This window comes from Nematostella vectensis, chromosome 12 (genome assembly GCF_932526225.1).
Source record: "Nematostella vectensis chromosome 12, jaNemVect1.1, whole genome shotgun sequence".
In the NCBI taxonomy this organism is placed as follows: domain Eukaryota; kingdom Metazoa; phylum Cnidaria; class Anthozoa; order Actiniaria; family Edwardsiidae; genus Nematostella; species Nematostella vectensis.
In genome coordinates, this window is record NC_064045.1 from 6,985,915 (window position 1) to 7,006,696 (window position 20,782).

Genomic DNA, 20,782 nt, shown 5'->3' on the forward strand with positions numbered 1-20,782 from the left:
CTTTTGGTCAGAGGAACTTCTTGTATGCGAAATCTTGAGCTTATATATTAAGAATTGGAAAATTTCTTTACATTTTTCCCTCTGTCGCACAAGGAGTCTCCCTACCAGGCGCTCAGCTTGGACTTGGTATAGAGGTGCTCATCCTCCCCTCACTCCACGCTAAATTGAAAAAAAAAATGTAGCCTTTACTTATAAAGAATCTCCAAATCTTTTAGTCGCTTAGTTGTATGATAGGCATGACTGCGCAACCCACCCCCACCCCCTACCCCACAAACACACACCCCTGCCCCCTCTTTTCGTAGATCTTTTTATCGTTATCGTTCTGTACATCAGAACGGACTGTATCCTACCAGCAGGAGTGGGAAGGGTGGATAGTGAAAAAGTCCTGGCTCGTTACTAGCCTCCTCCGCAGTCATCTCGGGTGTTTTCTTTCTTTTTTCTCTCGGTATTTTTATAAATGGGTCTCCCTGTTGCAAGTTGAACCGGAACCGAAAGTGGCCACTCTTCCGTGATTACGTCACAGGAAGTCCGAAATCGATAAAAGCCCTTTTTTCCCAAAAAGGGAAAACACTCGAGAATCCTGCGGAGGAGGACGGCCTTGGCTCCCGAAAATTAGCGTAGCAAGCGTTTCCTGAGTTATAACTCTCTGTGTGCGATGCTAGCAGTCGATGTCCTTGCTAGGGCAGACTCTCGAATAAACCTATGGAAGCGCTTTCTACGCACTCAGGCTATCGGAAAATGCGGTGGTCATTTTTTTTGTGCGTGTAAAATTTTATTGATATTTTCTTTCAAGAGGAGTACTTGAGTTTATTTATTGTGGTTTATGTATGATTGTTGAGTCTGGAAAAAACCATAAAAGGGCAATCCGTACACAGTACACGACGGCAGGAATGTATGAATGTATCAGTCAAAGGTCACGAAAAACATGAAATCTCTGCCCATACACATGATCAATAAAACAGGTATGACCGGTCACACTCTTGGGTTTATTTGAAGCTAGAACATTTATTTGTTAGCTAAGACGGAGCATTAAATATTTGAGTGAAGGGCTGTGCAATTAATTCATGTACGATATGTACAAATTTATTTCGAACAGATTTGCCAATTTCTCACTCCTCCACTTTTTAGCCCACGTGAAGAAAGGCATTGCAGGAAGATAGTACTCGTAAGTCTAGTAGCGGCATCAGAAAAGAATGACTTGTAGGCGAGTAGCTGCTACAGAAAGGAATGACTCGTAGGCGAGTAGCTGCTACAGGAGGAATGACTCGTAGGCGAGTAGCTGCTACAAAAAGGAATGACTTGTGGGCGAGTAGCTGCTACAGAAAGGAATGACTCGTAGGCGAGTAGCGGCCACAGAAAGGAATGACTCGTAGGCAAGTAGCTGCTACAAAAAGAAATGACTCGTAGGCGAGTAGCTGCTACAGAAAGGAATGGCTCGTAGGCGAGTAGCTGCTACAGAAAGGAATGACTCGTAGGCGAGTAGCTGCTACAGAAAGGAATGACTCGTGGGCGAGTAGCTGCTACAGAAAGGAATGGCTCGTAGGCGAGTAGCTGCTACAGAAAGGAATGACTCGTGGGCGAGTAGCTGCTTCAGAAAGGAATGACTCGTGGGCGAGTAGCGGCCACAGAAAGGAATGACTAAAAAAGGAATGACTCGTGGGCGAGTAGCGTCGAGTAGCGACTGGTAGGTTAGTAGCGGCTACAAGACTCCAGAAAGTATGGACACGTGATCCGAGCTAGTAACCATGGTTTCAGGGGCTCGAACGTTAAAGTAAACGAGGAGTAGGCTTGTCAATAACTGGGCGATGTTTGAGGTCCTGGGACAAGGGAATTCCTTAGAACATGGCAACAACACAGATGGCAAAATGAAGTTTGAGTTAAACAGGGTACTCCCACTAGACATTTAGAAAAAAGTTGAAAATGTCCTGTCTTCCGCCTGTTTGTTTATAAACACCATTTGATGCTCGAGTGAAGCTCCATTTACTTACAACATTTCAATGATGAGTGTTGTGAGGCCACAGCGCAGATCTAGAGACTGGAGCATTTTCCGGTAAAGCCTGTAAGGTCTGTAGGAATATTTTCCTGTGCTGCTACCGTTGACAGCTGAAAGAGACTTAACTTCCTTTCCCTTGTCGCCGGATGACCTTTAGTACAGCGACACCGCCACGCCTCCAAAAAGGAGCTTTAAACTTAGCTGACATTGATACAAAGAGAAAGCTTTTAATGCATTAACACTGTTTTGTACGTTACAATAAGGACAATATTTTGCCACTCGCGAGCTTCATCATACCAATGATTCAAAGACCGGTGATCCTGCTAATTTCTCGAGATAATTCGGGAATAGACTGAGAATTTCTGTGCAAAGAATATTAATCAAAAGACTAGAATTGTTTTAAGATAAAAAAACGTGAGGTGTTGGTGAAGGAGAGCTGTGCCGGTTTTGGAAGCTAGTTCTATCTAGTATCGTCACATGGTGACTTGACTGCCTGTGGTGCGCGCGAGTGACTATCACAACTGGCGGTCCAAAAACCTTCACAATAAATTATAACATAACATGGAAGACTCAGCTTGATTGTTGATCTAGAATGAAAAGGACGTTCTGCTTACAGTTTTTAACGCAGAGTAAAATATAAACAATAAGTCATCTAAGACAATGGGCCCCAGGATTTTCTTTAGGTGTTAACTACAGCCAAGTGTGGCAAGAATTACAAGCAAATTAATTTGTATACTAGTATTATATTATTCATTGCGGAAAGGATATAAAGTAGTGTTTCGGTTTTGCCCCGATTTAGGTCACGTATTTGAGTGACAGTCGAAAGCCAGCATAATAATGCATCTCCCGCTGTTATCAAAGATGACGCCTTAGTCTTCATATTACGATTTGTATCATTGCGGAACAATCCAATAGATTTAACTAAATATTTCAGAAACAGTGAAGTTAAAGGTAGTAGATTTAGCTTATTGTGGAATCGTAAGCGATATTTATTAATTCTAAACTCCTTTGTTTGTGACAAAGTGAATATACACAGAAATGTAGGAATTCAATGTTTATTTGAATAAAGGTTTGCAGTTGTCATAAAGCGAGTCAGAATTTTATGAAATCGCTCCTATAGAACTTAGCAATATCTTGCCTGTGATTTTGTGATTTGCATCACTTCAGCGTAGCGAAAGAATTCCACGGCTGTAGATCCATGTGATAACAATTTCGATAATCTATGCTCTTCGCTTGCTATGTGTCAATAGTGTTTATGCAAATCTTAGCCAAAAGTCACTCAAATCAACACAAAACTCACAAAATTGACGCCGATTCTTGCAATTGCCAGTACACCTAAAGCACTACCAAAATTGGGCATTATTTCGAGTGAAACCCGGCACTGGAGGCGAGAACTTTCACGGGAAAGGAAGTCTCCCTCACGGACGTTCTGGACTCGTCACGCTTGGCGGCGCTAGAGCGTGACGGGTCCAGAACGGCTTTTGTCGGCATTGAATAGTAAATGCTTGACGTCACATGATTGACTGATTCCTATTTGTTTATACTCGATGCGGCTTGTGTTGATACGCTGCGCCCATCGTACGGAAACTGCACCGAATTTTGACCAAATATGGGCAAAACCAGGCACCTATTGTTACGAGCCGCAGTATAAAAATCCACGAGCCACTGCCCTCTTGCCTATTCGTCTAGTTTTCTCTAGCGGTCAGATCTAACTTGGGTGATCATTGTAACTTTACCTCTCTCTCTTAAACAAAATGTGTGACGACGACGTTGCTGCTCTGGTTGTTGACAATGGCTCCGGTATGTGCAAGGCCGGTTTCGCCGGAGACGATGCTCCCCGCGCCGTTTTCCCCTCTATCGTCGGCCGACCTCGCCATCAAGGCGTTATGGTCGGTATGGGTCAGAAAGACTCCTATGTAGGAGACGAGGCCCAGAGCAAGAGAGGTATTCTTACTCTGAAATACCCCATCGAACACGGAATTGTCACAAACTGGGACGATATGGAGAAGGTAATCGACGATTGCAATTCTTCGTGCTTGCTGTGTAAAGTAGTAACTTACCGGCATTTGATTGTTTGATAGATCTGGCATCATACATTCTACAACGAGCTTCGTGTGGCTCCCGAAGAGCACCCCGTTCTCCTGACAGAGGCTCCCCTCAACCCAAAAGCCAACAGAGAAAAGATGACCCAGGTAGGGAGATATTTTGTGATTTTTCCTGCTATAATATCTATTCCTCGTGGTCGATTCAACGTGTATGAGAACCCCGCCCTACCTTACTAAACCGGCTTTGATGCTTTCAATCGCTCAAGTATATAATATCGCTCCAAATGTTAAAATTTATATGCCATATAGCTTGGAATCGAAGCTTTAAGTCGTAGTTCCCAAACCGTCGCTACATTTTTCAGGGATATTAATTTGATGAGTATTAATTCTACATTTACATCGGAATATTGCTTTAGCGTCTTGTGCTGTGACGAGGAGATAAGCGATGAAGCTTGCAAACAATACATCATCACTCGAGGGAATTTTTCTCCCGAACTTTCGCTATGAAAGCTGTCGCTGAATCACTCAATTCCTCAAATCAGCTGAAGACACGTTTAATTCTCGATTACATTTCCGTGCTCAATATTTTGACCAAATATGGTAATGCATGAAAGGAAATCGCTTTTAAATTTGTCGTCTTCTGGGGAGGGATCGATTTACTATGTGAATTAAATAATGTATTTACATATATATAAAAACATCCAAGTTTGTAGAAAAAATTTGGTTATATTATTTCACAAAAATGTGTGAGGATTATCGTGTACTAAATTATTATTATTTTTTTTCTTAGATCATGTTCGAGACCTTCAACAGCCCCGCCATGTACGTCGCTATCCAGGCCGTACTCTCCCTGTACGCTTCTGGTCGTACCACCGGTATTGTGATGGACTCTGGTGATGGTGTTACCCACACCGTGCCCATCTATGAGGGTTACGCTCTGCCCCATGCCATCCTCCGTCTTGACTTGGCTGGCCGTGATCTGACAGACTACTTGATGAAGATCCTGACAGAGCGTGGCTACTCTTTCACCACCACCGCTGAGCGTGAGATCGTCCGTGACATCAAGGAGAAGCTCTGCTATGTTGCTCTTGACTTTGAGCAGGAAATGACAACTGCTGCATCCAGCTCTAGCCTCGAGAAGAGCTACGAGTTGCCTGATGGACAGGTCATCACCATTGGCAACGAGCGATTCAGGTGCCCCGAGGCCATGTTCCAGCCCTCCTTCCTGGGTATGGAATCCGCTGGTATCCATGAGACCACCTACAACTCCATCATGAAGTGTGACGTCGACATCCGTAAGGATCTGTACGCCAACACTGTCCTGTCTGGTGGTTCCACTATGTACCCTGGTATCGCTGACCGCATGCAGAAGGAAATCTCTGCCCTCGCTCCCCCGACAATGAAGATCAAGATCATCGCTCCACCAGAGAGGAAATACTCCGTCTGGATCGGAGGCTCCATCCTCGCCTCCCTGTCCACCTTCCAACAGATGTGGATCTCCAAGCAGGAATACGACGAATCTGGTCCTTCCATTGTTCACAGGAAGTGCTTCTAAATTCTTCATAGAAATAGGACATATAAAAAAGATTTATGGACAGACGTTAAAGTTTTTCATAAGATGTATCACCCTGTTAGAGACACTGTTCGATTTTTGGACGCCCCCTCCTAGATTTCTAAATTCTATTTATTGTACAGACTGAAATGATCTTTGTAGAATAAATGTATTGGACTAGACACCCGACAATTTGTTATGGAATAAAGTTGTCTTTTTTTAATAAAAACATCTTGTGATTGAATTCATATGGAGAATATTATGATTTTAAGAAAAATAGATTCCTGGTATGCCACGGTCTAAAATCAGTCTCAACAGCTCAAGGAAAACGCAAAGGTCAAAGCACAGATAGCCCGTGATTTTAGGGGATGTGTTAGAATTCATACCATGCGTCGATACTCGCGGGAAAGCGTTATTCCCCAAAATTGAAAGGGAAACGTAAATAGAATAACAGTGAAGTACTAAATCAAAGTAGTGAGATTTTGTAAAAACGTAAATATACTAGATTTAGAATGCCTGTGCAATTCATTAAGCGTTACAACGCATAACAGTTAAAACGAAGCGCTGCAAGTAAAATAACTACAATGCGCAAATAAACTCGTTTAAAAATACCTTACTCACGTTGCATGCCTCAAGTCAGCACACGGTTTTTAAACTACAATAAGCTAACTCGTTCAAAAATCTTTTTTCACGCTGCATGCGTATTTACGGTTCAGCGATCACGTGTTTGTGGTTCAGTGACACTAAATTAACAAAAGGCTAATTAAGTGCACCAGTCCCTTAGATTCAACTGAGGAGTTCCAAATAAGAAATTTCGAAATCGCTCAAAATTGGTTTAAAGTTAGCCCCTGGTTCTCTTATCATGGTTAAAAAGTTTGAGTTACATACAATAAATATTTTTCGAGAAATTCCGAATTTACGATTTTGCCTATAAAATCGCCGATTTGGGGGCATTTTTCACCTTTCGTACAAAATCGCAAAATATTCTTTAAATATACGCGGAATTAAAAATAGCGATACAGATCCTTAGAAAGGAGTTGATAAGGTATAAATCGAGTGGTTTCTTTACTTTTTCCGGCAAAAAAAAGTATATTTTATTGCTGTCTAAACATGTCAATAAAAATATCGACTTGAATAATAGCTTAAATTAGGGGCTTATAAAACCGATGGTACATGGATTTTCGCAGAAATTTTGCACTTTGAGCAAACATTGGTGTTATTTCTTTCGATTCAGCAAATAAAAAATTGGGGGAATCAAATTCCCGAATTATAATGAAGCCGAACGCAACCCCATGTCGAGCTCAAATAACACGCGATTTTCTTGACAGCCGTCTTTATTAGATACACATACCTGTTTGTACAGGAGAAAAATCACAGAAAATAAACTCTACCCTTGCTGTATACTAATCTCAGATGCTGTATAATTGTCTTGGTTCATCCTTGGAAGTTACTGGAAGTCAATAAAGACATTACAATGAAAAATATTTGCTATTTTGTACAGACTTCAGTTCAGAACGCCTGCCGGAATGGCAAACTTTGAAGGATTTGTTTGGGTTTTAAAGTTTCTTTACGCTCAATTGAAGTAAAAGGTATTCAAGCACGTCAGTTCTTACCTTCTGCCAAGAGGTTTCTAGGGAAAAAGCCGATTTGTAAGATTAATTTCAATGCAAAGGTCAAGTACTACAACACGAGTCTGGTTTCAGATGACAACAACTGATCAGCGGTCTGCCAGATGAAAATGCGTGACTTTCCACAGGTATCCTAATCCCGATAAGAACATACCGTTTTGAGTCCTATTCTTTCTTTATTAGAAAATCATATTTTAAAAAAGGCGATATCATGTCTTGTTTGTCTATTTTCAAAAACATCTGATGATTTGGTAAAGAACTTAGGCGTAAGAGTAAAAATTGTATACGTTACGTTTATCTGCATATTAGTTGTGTGCGCATGAGCACTGCTTGATTACTGCAGAAATTTTTATCAATAATGGGAGCGGGTCTTTGTAAAATGAAGACAGGACCTACGCGGACCAGACCTCGGCGGACCGGGTTATTTTTATTTTATTTTTTTTTAATACACAAACATATGTGAAGAAACCGTTTAGCTACTTTGTAATCCACACCACCCTATTTACCATCTTCCATAAGTCACCCCTTACTCAATTACTATTTTTACCTTTTGTTAGTAAATCATCAATGAACTTTGTACATATACTAGCTGTAACATGCCATTGTAACTCATTTATAACCTGAAGCTGAAGAAGGCAGGTGTTGGCAAGCCGAAATATCGTTCTAAAAAACATAAATCTGCGTTGTTGTCGACTTTTTCTTTTAAAGGTTTTACCTTTTGCGTGGGAGTCCCTAGGGTAAATGTGCCGTTGTTGCTGGTCGCCGGTGGGACGGAGTTTCTTTTTCATTACGGACTTGCTCCAGGTGACTGAAGTAGTTTGAAAAATCGGTAGCTGGAAAATCGGCGACTACCGTGAGAATAGTGACTTTAAATGGGCTTCTTCGCTACTTTGTAGCAAGAGAAAACAAATATCACTCTGTCCAACCACTGATGAGCTGTCAGTTAACTCAATGTAAACTGTTGATTGCCGTTAGAACAGTAACCCTCTATGGGCTACTTCCCTTCTGCACAAGCACAATCGTAGATTGCCGTGAGAACATTAACTCGTTATTGGCTACTTTGCTTGATATAACAAGAACAACAACTGTGCAATGCCAACAAGACTGCCTGGAAAAGGGTTACAAAATCAGTTGGAGCTTGCGACAGATTGAATGAACATGTCTATGATTCCGATACAGACGACGATCTACTCCCCGTGTTTTAGGGGTAAAATAATACTTTCGCTAAACGAAAGATATAATGCTGATTGACATTGTTTTAATGCGAGGGATGTTTTAGCCTGTGAGCTAGTCTGTACTTTTGCGCAAAGTCCGTAATGAAAAATCAATCTCCGTCGCATATCCCCCCCCCCCCCCCCCCCCCCCCACATACACACACACACACAAACATCGGAACACACATAAACTAATATAAGGAAAGCAGAGGTGCGCGATAAATAAGTCGAGTCTACGAAACGGGAAGTTGAGTTGAAATAGGGACTCCCCAAAATATGCCCAGGGGGAAGGGGGGGGGGGGAGGGGGGATGCAGGGTGTGCGCCCACAGCTGCCGAGGGTCCACTTTCGGTTCCCAATTGACGTGCTATTTGTAGACAAAACTATAAAGCATAAGCTAGATAACCCTGGTACGTAGCCAAATCCGACAATAAAAGTCCCTGAAGATACTGCAAAGGCATAAAAAAATCCCTCTTTGTTCTTTCGGGGGTAGTCAGATTTCTATTAGAGAACTCATTTCACTCGTCGTCGCCTTACTCGTCCCCTCACAGAACAGCCGAATTCCGAGCTACGGACAAGCAACCATTGCCTGGGCTACCTGTGATTACATTTGCGTTTCAAGAGTCACCTACGCGCGCGCTTAACAAATACTCCGGTCGTTAAATCATGATTCACTTACCAGCTCTAGCAAGAAGAAGTTCAAACTCAGTTTAAAGTTTAAGAACGCACTTTGAATTGCTCGAGCAATCGACACTAGGGCCACAAGGACCACCCACGCAAACAGCGTAATCACAGGTAGTCATGATCAAGAAAAATATCAAGCATCATCTGAATTACAATTTTATGCTTGCCTGATTTTATAAGAAGCAGCCTTATGTGATCTCTTTGTGTTGCCCTAAAGCCTTTTGTGGCTAACGGAGGTGTTACTGTAACAGGATGCCGCTTTGAGGGAGTGTGACAATTCTTCCAGCTTATGCCCTTATGTCAACGAAGCATGTTTGCTTGTGTTTTATTCTTCGATTGGTGTTTCCTACGGTATCTTTTTAAAATAATTTTGGCATCATTACTATGTTTTTTTATAGAATGAAGAACATAAAATAAGAAATAATCTAGAATAAAAACTGCAAGCCGACTAGTTAAACTATTCTTTATATCGGGTTTCCTTTGCAAATTCATGCATTCTCATCTGGTAGACCGCTGATCAGTTGTCATCTGAAACCAGACTCGTGTTCAAGTACTTGACCTTTCATTGAAATTAATCTTACAAATCGGCTTTTCTCCCAGAAACCTCTTGGCAGAAGGTAAGAACTGACGTGTTTGAATATCTTTTACTTCAATTGAGCGTAAAGAAACTTTAAAACCCAAACAAATCCTTCAAAGTTTGCCATTCCGGCAGGTGTTCTGAACTGAAGTCTGTACAAAATAGCAAATATTTTTCATTGTTATGTCTTTATTGACTTCCAGTAACTTCCAAGGATGAACCAAGACAATTATACAGCATCTGAGATTAGTATACAGTAAGGGTAGAGTTTATTATCTGTGGTTTGTCTCCTGTACAAACAGGTATGTGTATCTAATAAAGACGGCTGTCAAGAAAATCGCGTGTTATTTGAGCTCGACATGGGGTTGCGTTCGGCTTCATTATAATTCGGGAATTTGATTCCCCCAATTTTTTATTTGCTGAATCGAAAGAAATAACACCAATGTTTGCTTAAAGTGCAAAATCTCTGCGAAAATCCATGTACCATCGGTTTTATAAGCCCCAAATTTAAGCTATTATTCAAGTCGACATTTTTTATTGACATGTTTAGACAGCAATAAAATATACCTTTTTTTGCCGGAAAAAGTAAAGAAACCACTCGATTTATACCTTATCAACTCCTTTCTAAGGATCTGTATCGCTATTTTTAATTCCGCGTATATTTAAAGAATATTTTGCGATTTTGTACGAAAGGTGAAAAATGCCCCCAAATCGGCGATTTTATAGGCAAAATCGTAAATTCGGAATTTCTCGAAAAATATTTATTGTATGTAACTCAAACTTTTTAAACATGATAAGAGAACCAGGGGCTAACTTTAAACCAATTTTGAGCGATTTTTAAATTTCTTATTTGGAACTCCTCAGTTGAATCTAAGGGACTGGTGCACTTAAGTTACCATAAATGATCTACTAAACAACGCCGGGGTGTTAATTAAATATTAATGGTCCGGGGGGGGGGGGGGGGGGGGGGGGCGTTCATTAAAAACGAATGATCGTGAGGATACAAATGATAAGTTTGCGTTGCAAGCCTTTCTGGACATCGAGCAAGACGAGCGCTACTCGCTTGGATTAGGCGAGAAGGCAATTAAATTTGATATTTGATTTATACTACCGGAATTCCTATGTCCTTTTGTTTAGACTGGGAGGGGGGTAAGGGGAGCGAGGGGGTACTCATTTAGATAGGAGGCGTTTTTCAGAAAGGGGGCGTTTATTAGATCAATTAGTAAATAGTTTTTGCTAATGTTTCACAGTTATATTGTTTGCACTCTAGAGGAATTCTGGGTCTCCGAGTAAAAGATGAGACGTACGTCTGAACTCGTGTTAATGCTGGGTACTAAAGGACTACGAATCTTATCGAGAGTCCACATATTTTATTTTCAGGGAGTTAATATTTGGCGGGGGATTGGCTGATTTTTTTTGGGGGGGGGATCAAAATATCAAATAGTCATTCCCTTATGTTGTTCATGAGCCCCTGAAGCGTTGAAGGCAGCCATAATTCAGGCCTGGCTTTTATCTTATTCGGAACGAGGTTTTGAGTCCCACAACCGTTAGACCACAAAACGACGAAACTTAGTTTCCGAGCGTAGTGGGCTACCTGTGGCAATGTGCTGACTAATGCTCCCATGATGCCGCCTGGGTGCACATGTCTTTATTTCATTTAAAATGGCGACCACGACGGACATGAAGGGGAATGTTGTGAAGATGGAGGTCGACTACAGTGAGACAGTCGACAAGAGGATACCGGAGTGTGAGGCTCTAGCTGCGGTAAGAACTATTCCACTTTCCCACACCTTTTACGTGCCTTTTATCGAAGGATTAAAGGCGAAATTTTTAGTTTGCCGGTGTCTCTAGATTTTCGTCCTGTCCGTCACGTAAAAAGTACAAAAGTTTTGCTTTTTTTTCAAGAGAAAAACATCCATCCCATGTTATAATGTTGGTGCGAATGATTTGAGACTTAGTTGATCTTGCCTGTATTATTTTATGTCTAAAGATGTTAATAAGTACCATAGAAGTTCTTGCTAAATTTGGGGGAAAAAAACGAATAAGCAAAGAATCAAACCATCTCTTTATATTTTTAGGAGGGAAAACTGACGGAATCTCTAGACATTCTGTTATCCCTTGAAAAGCAGACAAGAACGGTAAGTGAAATGTGATCTTGTTTTACTTATCTCAATCAAAAGGGGTGACAAAGCTTAACAGCACTGAAGTAACTTATACACCTATTTCAATAAACGTTGTCAGTGCAAATGGCAAATGGCAGTTCTAAGACCATTCACTAATTATGGGTATAATTATTTGTAAGAATAAAGATGATAGGTAATATAATCACAGAAATTATACACATTTTCCTTCATTCAGTAGATTCTGTGGTACTGTATTTTTTAATATGATAACTGCCATTTGACAATGGCCATTTGCCGTTTTCACTGACAACGTTATTAGGTGTAGGATTTTGACAAAGTTGTTATTTGGAGAGCTATGCATCTATGCTATGTATCCAATCCCTAAGCCGACTTGTGATAGGGAAGTATAGGGCATGAATGCAAGCAATAGAGAGTATTCAGACAGTCGAGCAATTGGAACTTTAAAATTGTTTAAACTAGGTCCGAAACGAAAACTTTTTTTTGCTAAAACATAAGTCTAGAAGTTAAGTAGCAAGCCTTAATAAAAAAAAGGTGCTTCATATTTGTTTGTTTTTGGATTTTTTTATTTAATTCCTGTCGAAAGAAAATGTCTCTCAGACTGGGGCCGAGTTTGGACCCTTGGGAGGCCTGTGGTGACTTCACAATCATGGTACGGCACGAAAATTTAGTGTTAAATCATATAGGAGATCCGAAATGAAAGCCCCAGAACTCAGTTGAAAGATGGCGTCGTCGATCGAAAGTACCAGGCCAATAGGCTTAGAGCCTCGATTTACGAATGGAATTGGAAGTGTTGTTTTCAAAACTGAAAGACGATGACTCAACTTTAGAGGTACTTGTCGATGAAGTAACATAGGTTGATAAATATGGACTTGCTTGAATCTAGCATGGAGAAGTGGGTTTGAGGTAAATAAAAATGTTTTTTATTTATCAGTAGATAGCTTTCGTTTGTTTTGATCGCCGTAGAGATTGTCAAAACAATTCGTACACTTGAATTTGTCTGTTCTGCTCCCTGTATTTCCTATTTTATTTCGAGTCAAAATAGATTAAAGCTTGGCATACTAAATAAAAAAGGGAAATCCTGTTTCATGTGAGTATTAATAGATTAATGACACATTAAATTATTTGTAATCGATTTTACGGCAAACTTTCATTCAACCAACGTGCTCGATTGCTATTGTTATTGACTTTTCCTGCTTGAAATCTTCTCAAATTTCATTCTTCAATTTTTGTCATGTTCTCGATATTATTATAAAAGTAATAAAATGACTTGTACAACTCTTTAGATTCCGGTTCCAGCCATTGGATATTTGATCCTTGTTGATCTCATTGGATTTTGTTGTTGAACTATTCATTGCCTCGATCAGAGTCGAAGTCAGAGGAAAATAAACTATCAGTGAAATCCTAACAGATAGAAATCCGAGCTGGCGTTATAATAACTATCGGTGCGAGTGTTGTGGACGAATACGATGTTGTCATGTGTATTGCATTTTCGAAAAAACTGTTTTAAAAGATTGTGCTTTTATTACCATGCTGTATGGTAATATTTGTTTGGTAAATCTGACCGTGTAGATCTTTTGAGACCAATGCGTTGCCGTTGTGTGAAATACTTGCTTATTAATTTTTGCGTTTTGTATTTTTGAACAAAAGAAATGTATCAATGAACAAGAAATGACCACTAAAGCCAGGCTGATTCTGTTTTATACATTCTTTAACTTATATTTAAATAACATCTATAGTAACCTTAAAACTTGCTGGGACTCGCACAGTCTGTCACAGCGTAATTGTCGTAAATATGCATTGTATACTTAGTACATGCGGTCCCTTGCGAGCTTTTTCCGTTATGTTCTCTTTTCTTTCCCGATGCAGTGTAGAAAGAGGTCCCCTCTTTAAACTCCTTTTGAATTTCGAGGCCTTAGCATCAGGGAGATTCAGGTTTGATTGCTTGAATCATTCATCGGCGAAATGGCTCGAACAAAGAGCGGTGGCGCTTACGATGGAGAACTCCTTTCGCTTAGTCCGACGAATCAGGCCTTTTTTTCCTAATTTCCAGGTCTTTTGAAGATGCATGTATTGACACATGTGTTGTATAGTGGTTGTTGGAGAAGCCCTGGCTGCGCAAGTACTGCCCGTTTTTTTTTTTACGAGTTTGCCGTCATTTTAAAACGAAGTTGTTATCGTTTTCAAACAATTTTGAGGAGCTGTACCAAGGTTGTGACGTCATGAGCCCGGCTTTCACCGAGCAAAACGTGAGACAGTTTGCAATGGCAAAACAACAACTTTGCGCTTGTTTTGTAAAAAATGAAAAACCTTGGACAGGCTTTTTTTTAGGTAACTGTCTACCTTAAAGCATCAATAAGTGGGGAAAAACAAGTTATTCTATAGTTCAGCCTTTCTTTAAAGTTCCAATAATGTTTTTGTATGTTTTTTAGACATGTTGATAGAGGCAAAACTTGATCAACTAATCTGTACTGTATAGTGTTTACTGGAATTCTTTACTGTTTGCAACCATGGAAAGTGCGTGTGTCAGTTAAATTGGGACTTTATTGAGTTTTAGTTTTTTCTTACACTCCTGCCTCATATACTAAGAAAATTCTCATTAAGATGTCTTTAACCACCTGTGTTTACACTGTTGATATTTTCTATTTCAGGCTGCAGATATGCACTCTACAGCACGTATCCTGGTCTGTATAGTACAGTTATGTTTCAAAGCCAAAGACTGGAATGCACTGAATGAGCATATAATCCTTTTGACCAAACGTCGCAGTCAGCTGAAGCAGGCCGTCACCAAGATGATACAGGAATCATACACGTATATTGACCAAACACCAGACATGGAGACCAAGCTCAAATTGATTGACACATTACGCACTGTCACCGCCGGCAAGGTCTGTCTACAGTTGATTCTTGATGACATATGACATATTGACATATGCTTCTTGATGCAGGATTGTTGCTAATAGGTCTATATAAGTATGTAGAGAGCCTGTTTGGCTATAATGTAGTGTTGACTCTGTCTGTTTTGTAGTTCTGTATACGGATTGTCTGACTGGGCTATGTGCCTGTTTTAAAACTTAAAAAAAATATTTTGACCCTCCTATACATGAAGCATCTTGCATTTAAAATTGGTGACCTAATAGTCACATTTGAAACTAGATTATTAAGAATAAAAAAAGTTTTAAGCCCTGTTTAGTGCAATTATTTCAGTTCTATACCAATGTCCCCTTACCTTATAAATTTGGCTCCAGCCTCCTCTATTTCATGGGCAATTCTGCCCTGCATGTTTTTATTTTGACTCTCTGCATGTCTTGTAGATCTATGTTGAGATTGAGAGGGCACGTCTCACCATGATGCTTGCTAAGATCAAGGAGAATGAAGGGAACATCACAGAGGCTGCCAACATCCTGCAGGAACTTCAGGTAGTGTGCTGTTCATTAAACATCAAACAGTATACTCTACAGGGATGTATTTATGGTAGGGGCCTTCCTTTTACTAGACAACCAACAAATTTCTTAGAGACGCCCCTGAAAGGAAGTCCTATTATTGTCATTTACCTTGTTTTTTAACCAGCCTGAATTATTGTCTCACTTACAAAAAAAAAGTCTTGCTCATGTTACTGAGATGTTGGTGCAGGCCCATAGCCGGTGGGGGTTTGAGGGTTTCGGAAGATTGACTGATTTGATTAACTTGCCCATATTGTGACACTTTGTCAGAACCATAAATTTTGCACTCTAAACTTGGTATTGAGTCCTATCCACTATTTTTCCCCTTCAGCTATGGTAGTAATTATACCAGCATTTTTTGTGGTACTTATATTTCGCCAAACAGTTTTATAAAATGGGAATTATCAAGCAACCCAGGGTTGCTGGCTGTTAGTTGTGTTTCCTAGGTTGAGACTTTCAACTCCATGGTATCATTAAGGCAAGAGCTCAGAGCATAAACCCTGTGTTTATTTGCTTTATTTGACAATATATGATGTACACCTTTTAATTATTGTCAAATGGTTAAGACTACATTAGAATGTTTTTCTTTTAATACGGAAATAAAGCATTGATATTCCAGGTGAATATTATCAAGTAACTATAATGGTAATGTGCATGGATTTTCAGGTTGAGACATTTGGCTCTATGGAGAGGAAGGAGAAAGTTGAGTTTATCATGGAACAGATGCGGCTCTGTCTCGCCAAGAAGGACTACATCAGAACACAGATCATCAGCAAGAAAATAAGCCCCAAGTTCTTTGATGGTGACAAGGAACAGGTGCATGGGATTCATAGAAATGACATAATTTTTTATCCTTACTAGATTATTGTGACAGTAATCAAAGGCATGTACCTGGTCTAAGCTTTTATTCTAGCAAGACCTTGTAGGGTGCAAAGGCCAAATAAACCTTGAAAATGCAGAGCCTCAGAATGTCCGAACAAGGCAATGTAAAGCAGCCCCTGTTATTATGGTCTCAAACTAATAGGTCTAGAGGGTTTCTGTAAAATAGCTATGGTTGACTGTATTGGATGTTGCTTACATAGGTTTGTCCCCACTTGAAAATCTTTGTGGACCACATAAATAAAAGGCATTTATAGCTTGATTTCTGATTTTGCTATCTTCAGGACTTAAAGCTAAAGTACTACCAACTGTTGATAGAGCTTGCTGACCAGGAGTCTAACTACTTGGCCACATGTAAACATTACAAGGCCATCTATGAAACCCCCATCATCACAGAAGACAAAGAGAAGAAACACCAGGTACTTTGCACTTGCCATTATTTAATCAACTTCTTATTAGACGTAATGTTGCACACGGTACTGTGGCCATCAAGACAACGTTGACTAATAAGCGTGCAAGATTCACTATTTTGATTGATGCATTTTATAACTAGATCGGTTTCATTGTGTTCTGATTTGCAATGAAGCTTGTCTTTGCCACACTGGCTGTATAGTGTGGTCAATGCTAATCAGACGGTATGTTTCTTGCAGTACTTCACAAACCGTTAAGATTGTGATGGTAGCATGCGTCACACTGAATAGTCAGGAGAAGATGTGTTTTATATGTCTAGTTTACCAAACATCTACTAGCTCTTTAACTGTATGTCCCCAGCATTTGGTGGATTTTATGATTTTGAATTTCTTATTGGTCAACACTCTGAAAACCAAAAAAAAAAAGTGTTTATGTTATTTTCTTTTGATGAATCACAAGATGACATCTCTCCTTATTTTCACATATTTGTACTGTCCATGGTTTTACTGTTAGGAGAGTGGTTCCATTCTGTTTTGATAACAGCTTGTGTTGTCTTGTGTGTCTAGGCTCTAAAGCATGTTGTTCTATTCCTTGTGCTGGCGCCATTTGACAATGAGCAATCAGACCTCCTGCACAGGGTAAAGGAAGATAAAACACTGGAGGAGATACCACTCTACAAGTAAGTACAGAATTGTATTCCTGGTTAAATTGTAAGGATTACATATGATGCAAATCAATTTGGTTCCAGTGAGATGAATTGTAGTGAAAAAAATTCTGCTATGTTTATCACCTGCAGGACTGATATCAATATCTTATTCCATTTATCGCTAAAAGCTAATCGCTTAATAGATTGGTATATTACATACAAAAGTCAAAGTCTTAAATAAAATCAGGCCCTTTTCTACAAATAGAGCATTCATTTGTAATTTAATTTGATTATTTGCGGAGAAGTATCCATTTTTGAAATGATTTTTTGAATTTTCAAAGCAAAGCTGGATAATTTTGATTAGACTTTGCTGTTGTTTTTTGTGTTAATAGAGAGGTATTTATCCTTGTTTTAAATTCACACAAACCTCTTGACTTGGATAAGAAACAGTGGTTCGAATTTTGGCCCATTTATCAAGTTTATACAGCACATGACTAGCAGAAAGAGAAGTCCAAGAGGAGTCCATTTGAAAATTTGAATACTCCTTTCAAGAATGGAAACTTCTCAGCAAATAATCAAATGAAATTTCAAATAATGAACTCAATAATTGGCACTAGGGGGGCGGTACACTCGACCCGTAAGAGAGTAATTAATTTGTTGAGTATGAAGTGTTTCGCCACCTACTGTATGAACATTTTCATGTTTCCACAGGGAGCTTTTTAAGTGTTTCACCACCTATGAACATTTTCATGTATTCACAGGGAGCTTTTAAAGTGTTTCACTACCTATGAACATTTTCATGTATTCACAGGGAGCTTTTAAAGTGTTTCACCACCTATGAACATTTTCATGTATTCACAGGGAGCTTTTAAAGTGTTTCACTACCTATGAACATTTTCATGTATTCACAGGGAGCTTTTAAAGTGTTTCACCACCTATGAACATTTTCATGTATTCACAGGGAGCTTTTTAAGTGTTTCACCACCTATGAACATTTTCATGTATTCACAGGGAGCTTTTAAAGTGTTTCACTACCTATGAACATTTTCATGTATTCACAGGGAGCTTTTAAAGTGTTTCACCACCTATGGACATTTTCATATATTCACAGGGAGCTTTTAAAGTGTTTCACTACCTATGAACATTTTCATGTATTCACAGGGAGCTTTTAAAGTGTTTCACTACCTATGAACATTTTCATGTATTCACAGGGAGCTTTTAAAGTGTTTCACCACCTATGAACATTTTCATGTATTCACAGGGAGCTTTTTAAGTGTTTCACCACCTATGAACATTTTCATGTATTCACAGGGAGCTTTTAAAGTGTTTCACTACCTATGAACATTTTCATGTATTCACAGGGAGCTTTTAAAGTGTTTCACTACCTATGAACATTTTCATGTATTCACAGGGAGCTTTTTAAGTGTTTCACCACCTATGAACATTTTCATGTATTCACAGGGAGCTTTTAAAGTGTTTCACTACCTCAGAGCTCATGAACTGGGCACACGTACAACAACAGTATGGCCCTGAATTACATGGCTCCGCCCTTGGTGTGTTTGACACTAATACTGATAATGGCAAGAAGAGATGGGACGACCTCCGCAAGCGTGTTGTTGAGCATGTAAGTTGTACCACTGCATTACTATATGACATCATTTTTCATTTTTAGATGTCAATAGATGGGAAGTTTTAGCCTTGTCAGTTTCTCTCTCACATTCAGGCAAATACCAAGGATTAGATGAGGGGTGGGGGGTGCGCAGTTATCATATCATATAGAAAAGGATAGTATTTTAAGATTCCTTAATAAGAATTGACCTGAGCTTGAATAGTTTTGAACTTGAAGTCTGCATGCAACAAACGTTGTGCTTGAAAATAGCTGACAAAAAAAGATATACAAACTGACAATATTCAAATAAACGCAAAAAGAACTCAATTATCACAATCATGTGAATTTGAGTAGCATTTATTTATGAATACACTTTTTATGACTGTCATTTTAGAATATCAAGTTAAGTTTAATATAGCACAGACAATTATGACCATCTTGATAGCTCCTATAGCCAATGTTTTACAACCAAAAAAATATTTTTGTTTCCCTAGCATGGATTTATGGATTTATATGGAATACTGTGATCTGATGGCTTTATTATGGCAATGTAAAGCTATTGACTCTCTTTGCTTGCTGTTTTGTTCAGAACATTCGTGTGATGGCGAAGTACTACACACGGATCTCCATGACCAGAATGGCACAACTTCTCAACCTAACAGTAGAGGTACGAAGTACTTGAGATAATTTATCTGTTCTTTAGGGCCGTAGCAGGGGGTGGGGCACCTCCCCCCCCCAATATTTTGAAAAATTATAACAAAAATGACCAGTAGGGGCGTGGCTATGCCCCCCAATATGTTCTTAATGTTTTTGTATGGTGCCCCACCAATATTCCGAGGACTGCTATGGCCCTGTTATTACTGTAAGCTCTTATTGCCTTATAATGGAATCAGGTGCCATTAAATTTTGTGGAGTTTAATAAGCAAATTTGATGACACAACAACATTGTTTCTTGCAGGAAAGCGAACATTTCCTCTCTGAACTAGTCGTCTCCAAAACAGTATTTGCACGGATAGACAGACCTTCAGGAATAGTCACCTTCAGCAGCAACAAGTCACCCAATGAGATTCTTAACGAGTGGTCACACAACTTAACGACCTTGATGCAACTCCTGAACCGCACAACTCACCTCATTACAAAGGAAGAGATGGTTCATAAGATGGTTCAGTGATAATCCCCGCCTTACCTGACCATGAGCAACTTATCAACCACACCCTGTGCAACTCATCAGCCTCTTTGACAAACATCCTGCCTCTAACAAGATGCTGCTTTGGTATGTGCTTTGAGCATCTGAACAATTCTATTAGGAACGTTTCATTATTCATGCTAAAGATCTGCCGAGGGCTTCTTTATTGGCAAAGATCGGCTGAATGTTTATTGCAGTGCAAACTAGTTGCAGGAAGGTAGAATCTGCTTGTAAGTTTTGGAACTTAATGATATAGAAGTGTGTGTCAGTAAAAGCAAAGATCTTATGACAAATTCTAACACATCTCCGGGCTTTACTTTCTATAACTGAAACTCGCTTCGGGGGATATGGCCCAAGCCTGCTGTTCTCTATGGCAACTGTCAGTCGATATGAACAATACGTAACATTATAACAACAGCAGTTCCAACACAATTCGCAACAATTATTGTTGTTAACTGCGGTGTGACAGCTATTATTACCAACTGACAAAAAATATAACAAAATCAGTGTGAACAAAGCAGTTGAATCAGTAGCATGACAACTTCTAGTGATAGTAGCTGAAGAAACTGTTACACAAGTAAAAGTAACACAGTAACAGAAGAATCACAACTATCATAACCATAATCATAACAGGAATTAAAAACTGATATTTTACTGTCATCTTTGTCATTTTCATCATTAAAACCAACTACCACACAAGTGTCAAAAACAATACCTTAAGTTTGGTTCTTACTTGGACGTAAGCGCAACGCACATAGTTGTCTGATTCTCACTA

At 39.5% G+C, this 20,782-nt stretch overlaps 2 protein-coding genes and 3 long non-coding RNA genes across 6 annotated transcripts; 3 read left to right on the top strand and 2 right to left on the bottom strand.

The window, feature by feature from the left end:
- Positions 1–72: 72 nt before the first annotated feature.
- Positions 73–3,458, bottom strand: LOC125557285. 2 transcript variants are annotated; one of them, XR_007305204.1, is made up of 3 exons: positions 3,294–3,458; positions 1,989–2,194; positions 73–159 (listed from the first exon to the last, which is right to left on the bottom strand). It is a non-coding gene; the product is annotated as an uncharacterized LOC125557285 (long non-coding RNA). The 2 variants fall into 2 exon arrangements; XR_007305203.1 differs by lacking the exon at positions 3,294–3,458 and having other exon boundaries at positions 1,989–3,224.
- Positions 3,459–3,533: 75 nt separating this feature from the next.
- LOC5510121 (actin-2) lies at positions 3,534–5,834 on the top strand. Its single transcript, XM_001630533.3, has 3 exons — positions 3,534–4,002; positions 4,075–4,185; positions 4,829–5,834. The coding sequence occupies exons 1-3, from the start codon at positions 3,748–3,750 to the stop codon at positions 5,591–5,593; spliced, it is 1,131 nt and encodes a 376-aa protein (XP_001630583.1). The 5' UTR covers positions 3,534–3,747; the 3' UTR covers positions 5,594–5,834.
- Positions 5,835–6,906: 1,072 nt separating this feature from the next.
- On the bottom strand, positions 6,907–7,757 carry LOC125557284. Its single transcript, XR_007305202.1, has 2 exons — positions 7,204–7,757; positions 6,907–7,040 (listed from the first exon to the last, which is right to left on the bottom strand). It is a non-coding gene; the product is annotated as an uncharacterized LOC125557284 (long non-coding RNA).
- A 1,789-nt stretch (positions 7,758–9,546) lies between these two features.
- On the top strand, positions 9,547–10,029 carry LOC125557592. The gene is made up of 2 exons (XR_007305332.1): positions 9,547–9,732; positions 9,896–10,029. It is a non-coding gene; the product is annotated as an uncharacterized LOC125557592 (long non-coding RNA).
- Positions 10,030–11,312: 1,283 nt separating this feature from the next.
- LOC5510122 (26S proteasome non-ATPase regulatory subunit 12) lies at positions 11,313–20,667 on the top strand. The gene is made up of 10 exons (XM_048720347.1): positions 11,313–11,456; positions 11,771–11,830; positions 14,485–14,721; positions 15,148–15,252; positions 15,943–16,092; positions 16,440–16,574; positions 17,133–17,245; positions 18,674–18,836; positions 19,411–19,488; positions 19,780–20,667. The coding sequence occupies exons 1-10, from the start codon at positions 11,355–11,357 to the stop codon at positions 19,990–19,992; spliced, it is 1,356 nt and encodes a 451-aa protein (XP_048576304.1). The 5' UTR covers positions 11,313–11,354; the 3' UTR covers positions 19,993–20,667.
- Positions 20,668–20,782: the final 115 nt, after the last annotated feature.

Coding starts and splice junctions, on each gene's coding strand:
- LOC5510121 (XM_001630533.3), top strand. CDS start 3,748: ATGTGTGACGACGACGTTGCTGCTCTGGTTGTTGACAATGGCTCCGGT. Junction 4,003..4,074: donor ACTGGGACGATATGGAGAAG/GTAATCGACGAT, acceptor ATTGTTTGATAG/ATCTGGCATCATACATTCTA. Junction 4,186..4,828: donor ACAGAGAAAAGATGACCCAG/GTAGGGAGATAT, acceptor TTTTTTTCTTAG/ATCATGTTCGAGACCTTCAA.
- LOC5510122 (XM_048720347.1), top strand. CDS start 11,355: ATGGCGACCACGACGGACATGAAGGGGAATGTTGTGAAGATGGAGGTC. Junction 16,575..17,132: donor ACAAAGAGAAGAAACACCAG/GTACTTTGCACT, acceptor TTGTGTGTCTAG/GCTCTAAAGCATGTTGTTCT. Junction 18,837..19,410: donor GCAAGCGTGTTGTTGAGCAT/GTAAGTTGTACC, acceptor TGTTTTGTTCAG/AACATTCGTGTGATGGCGAA.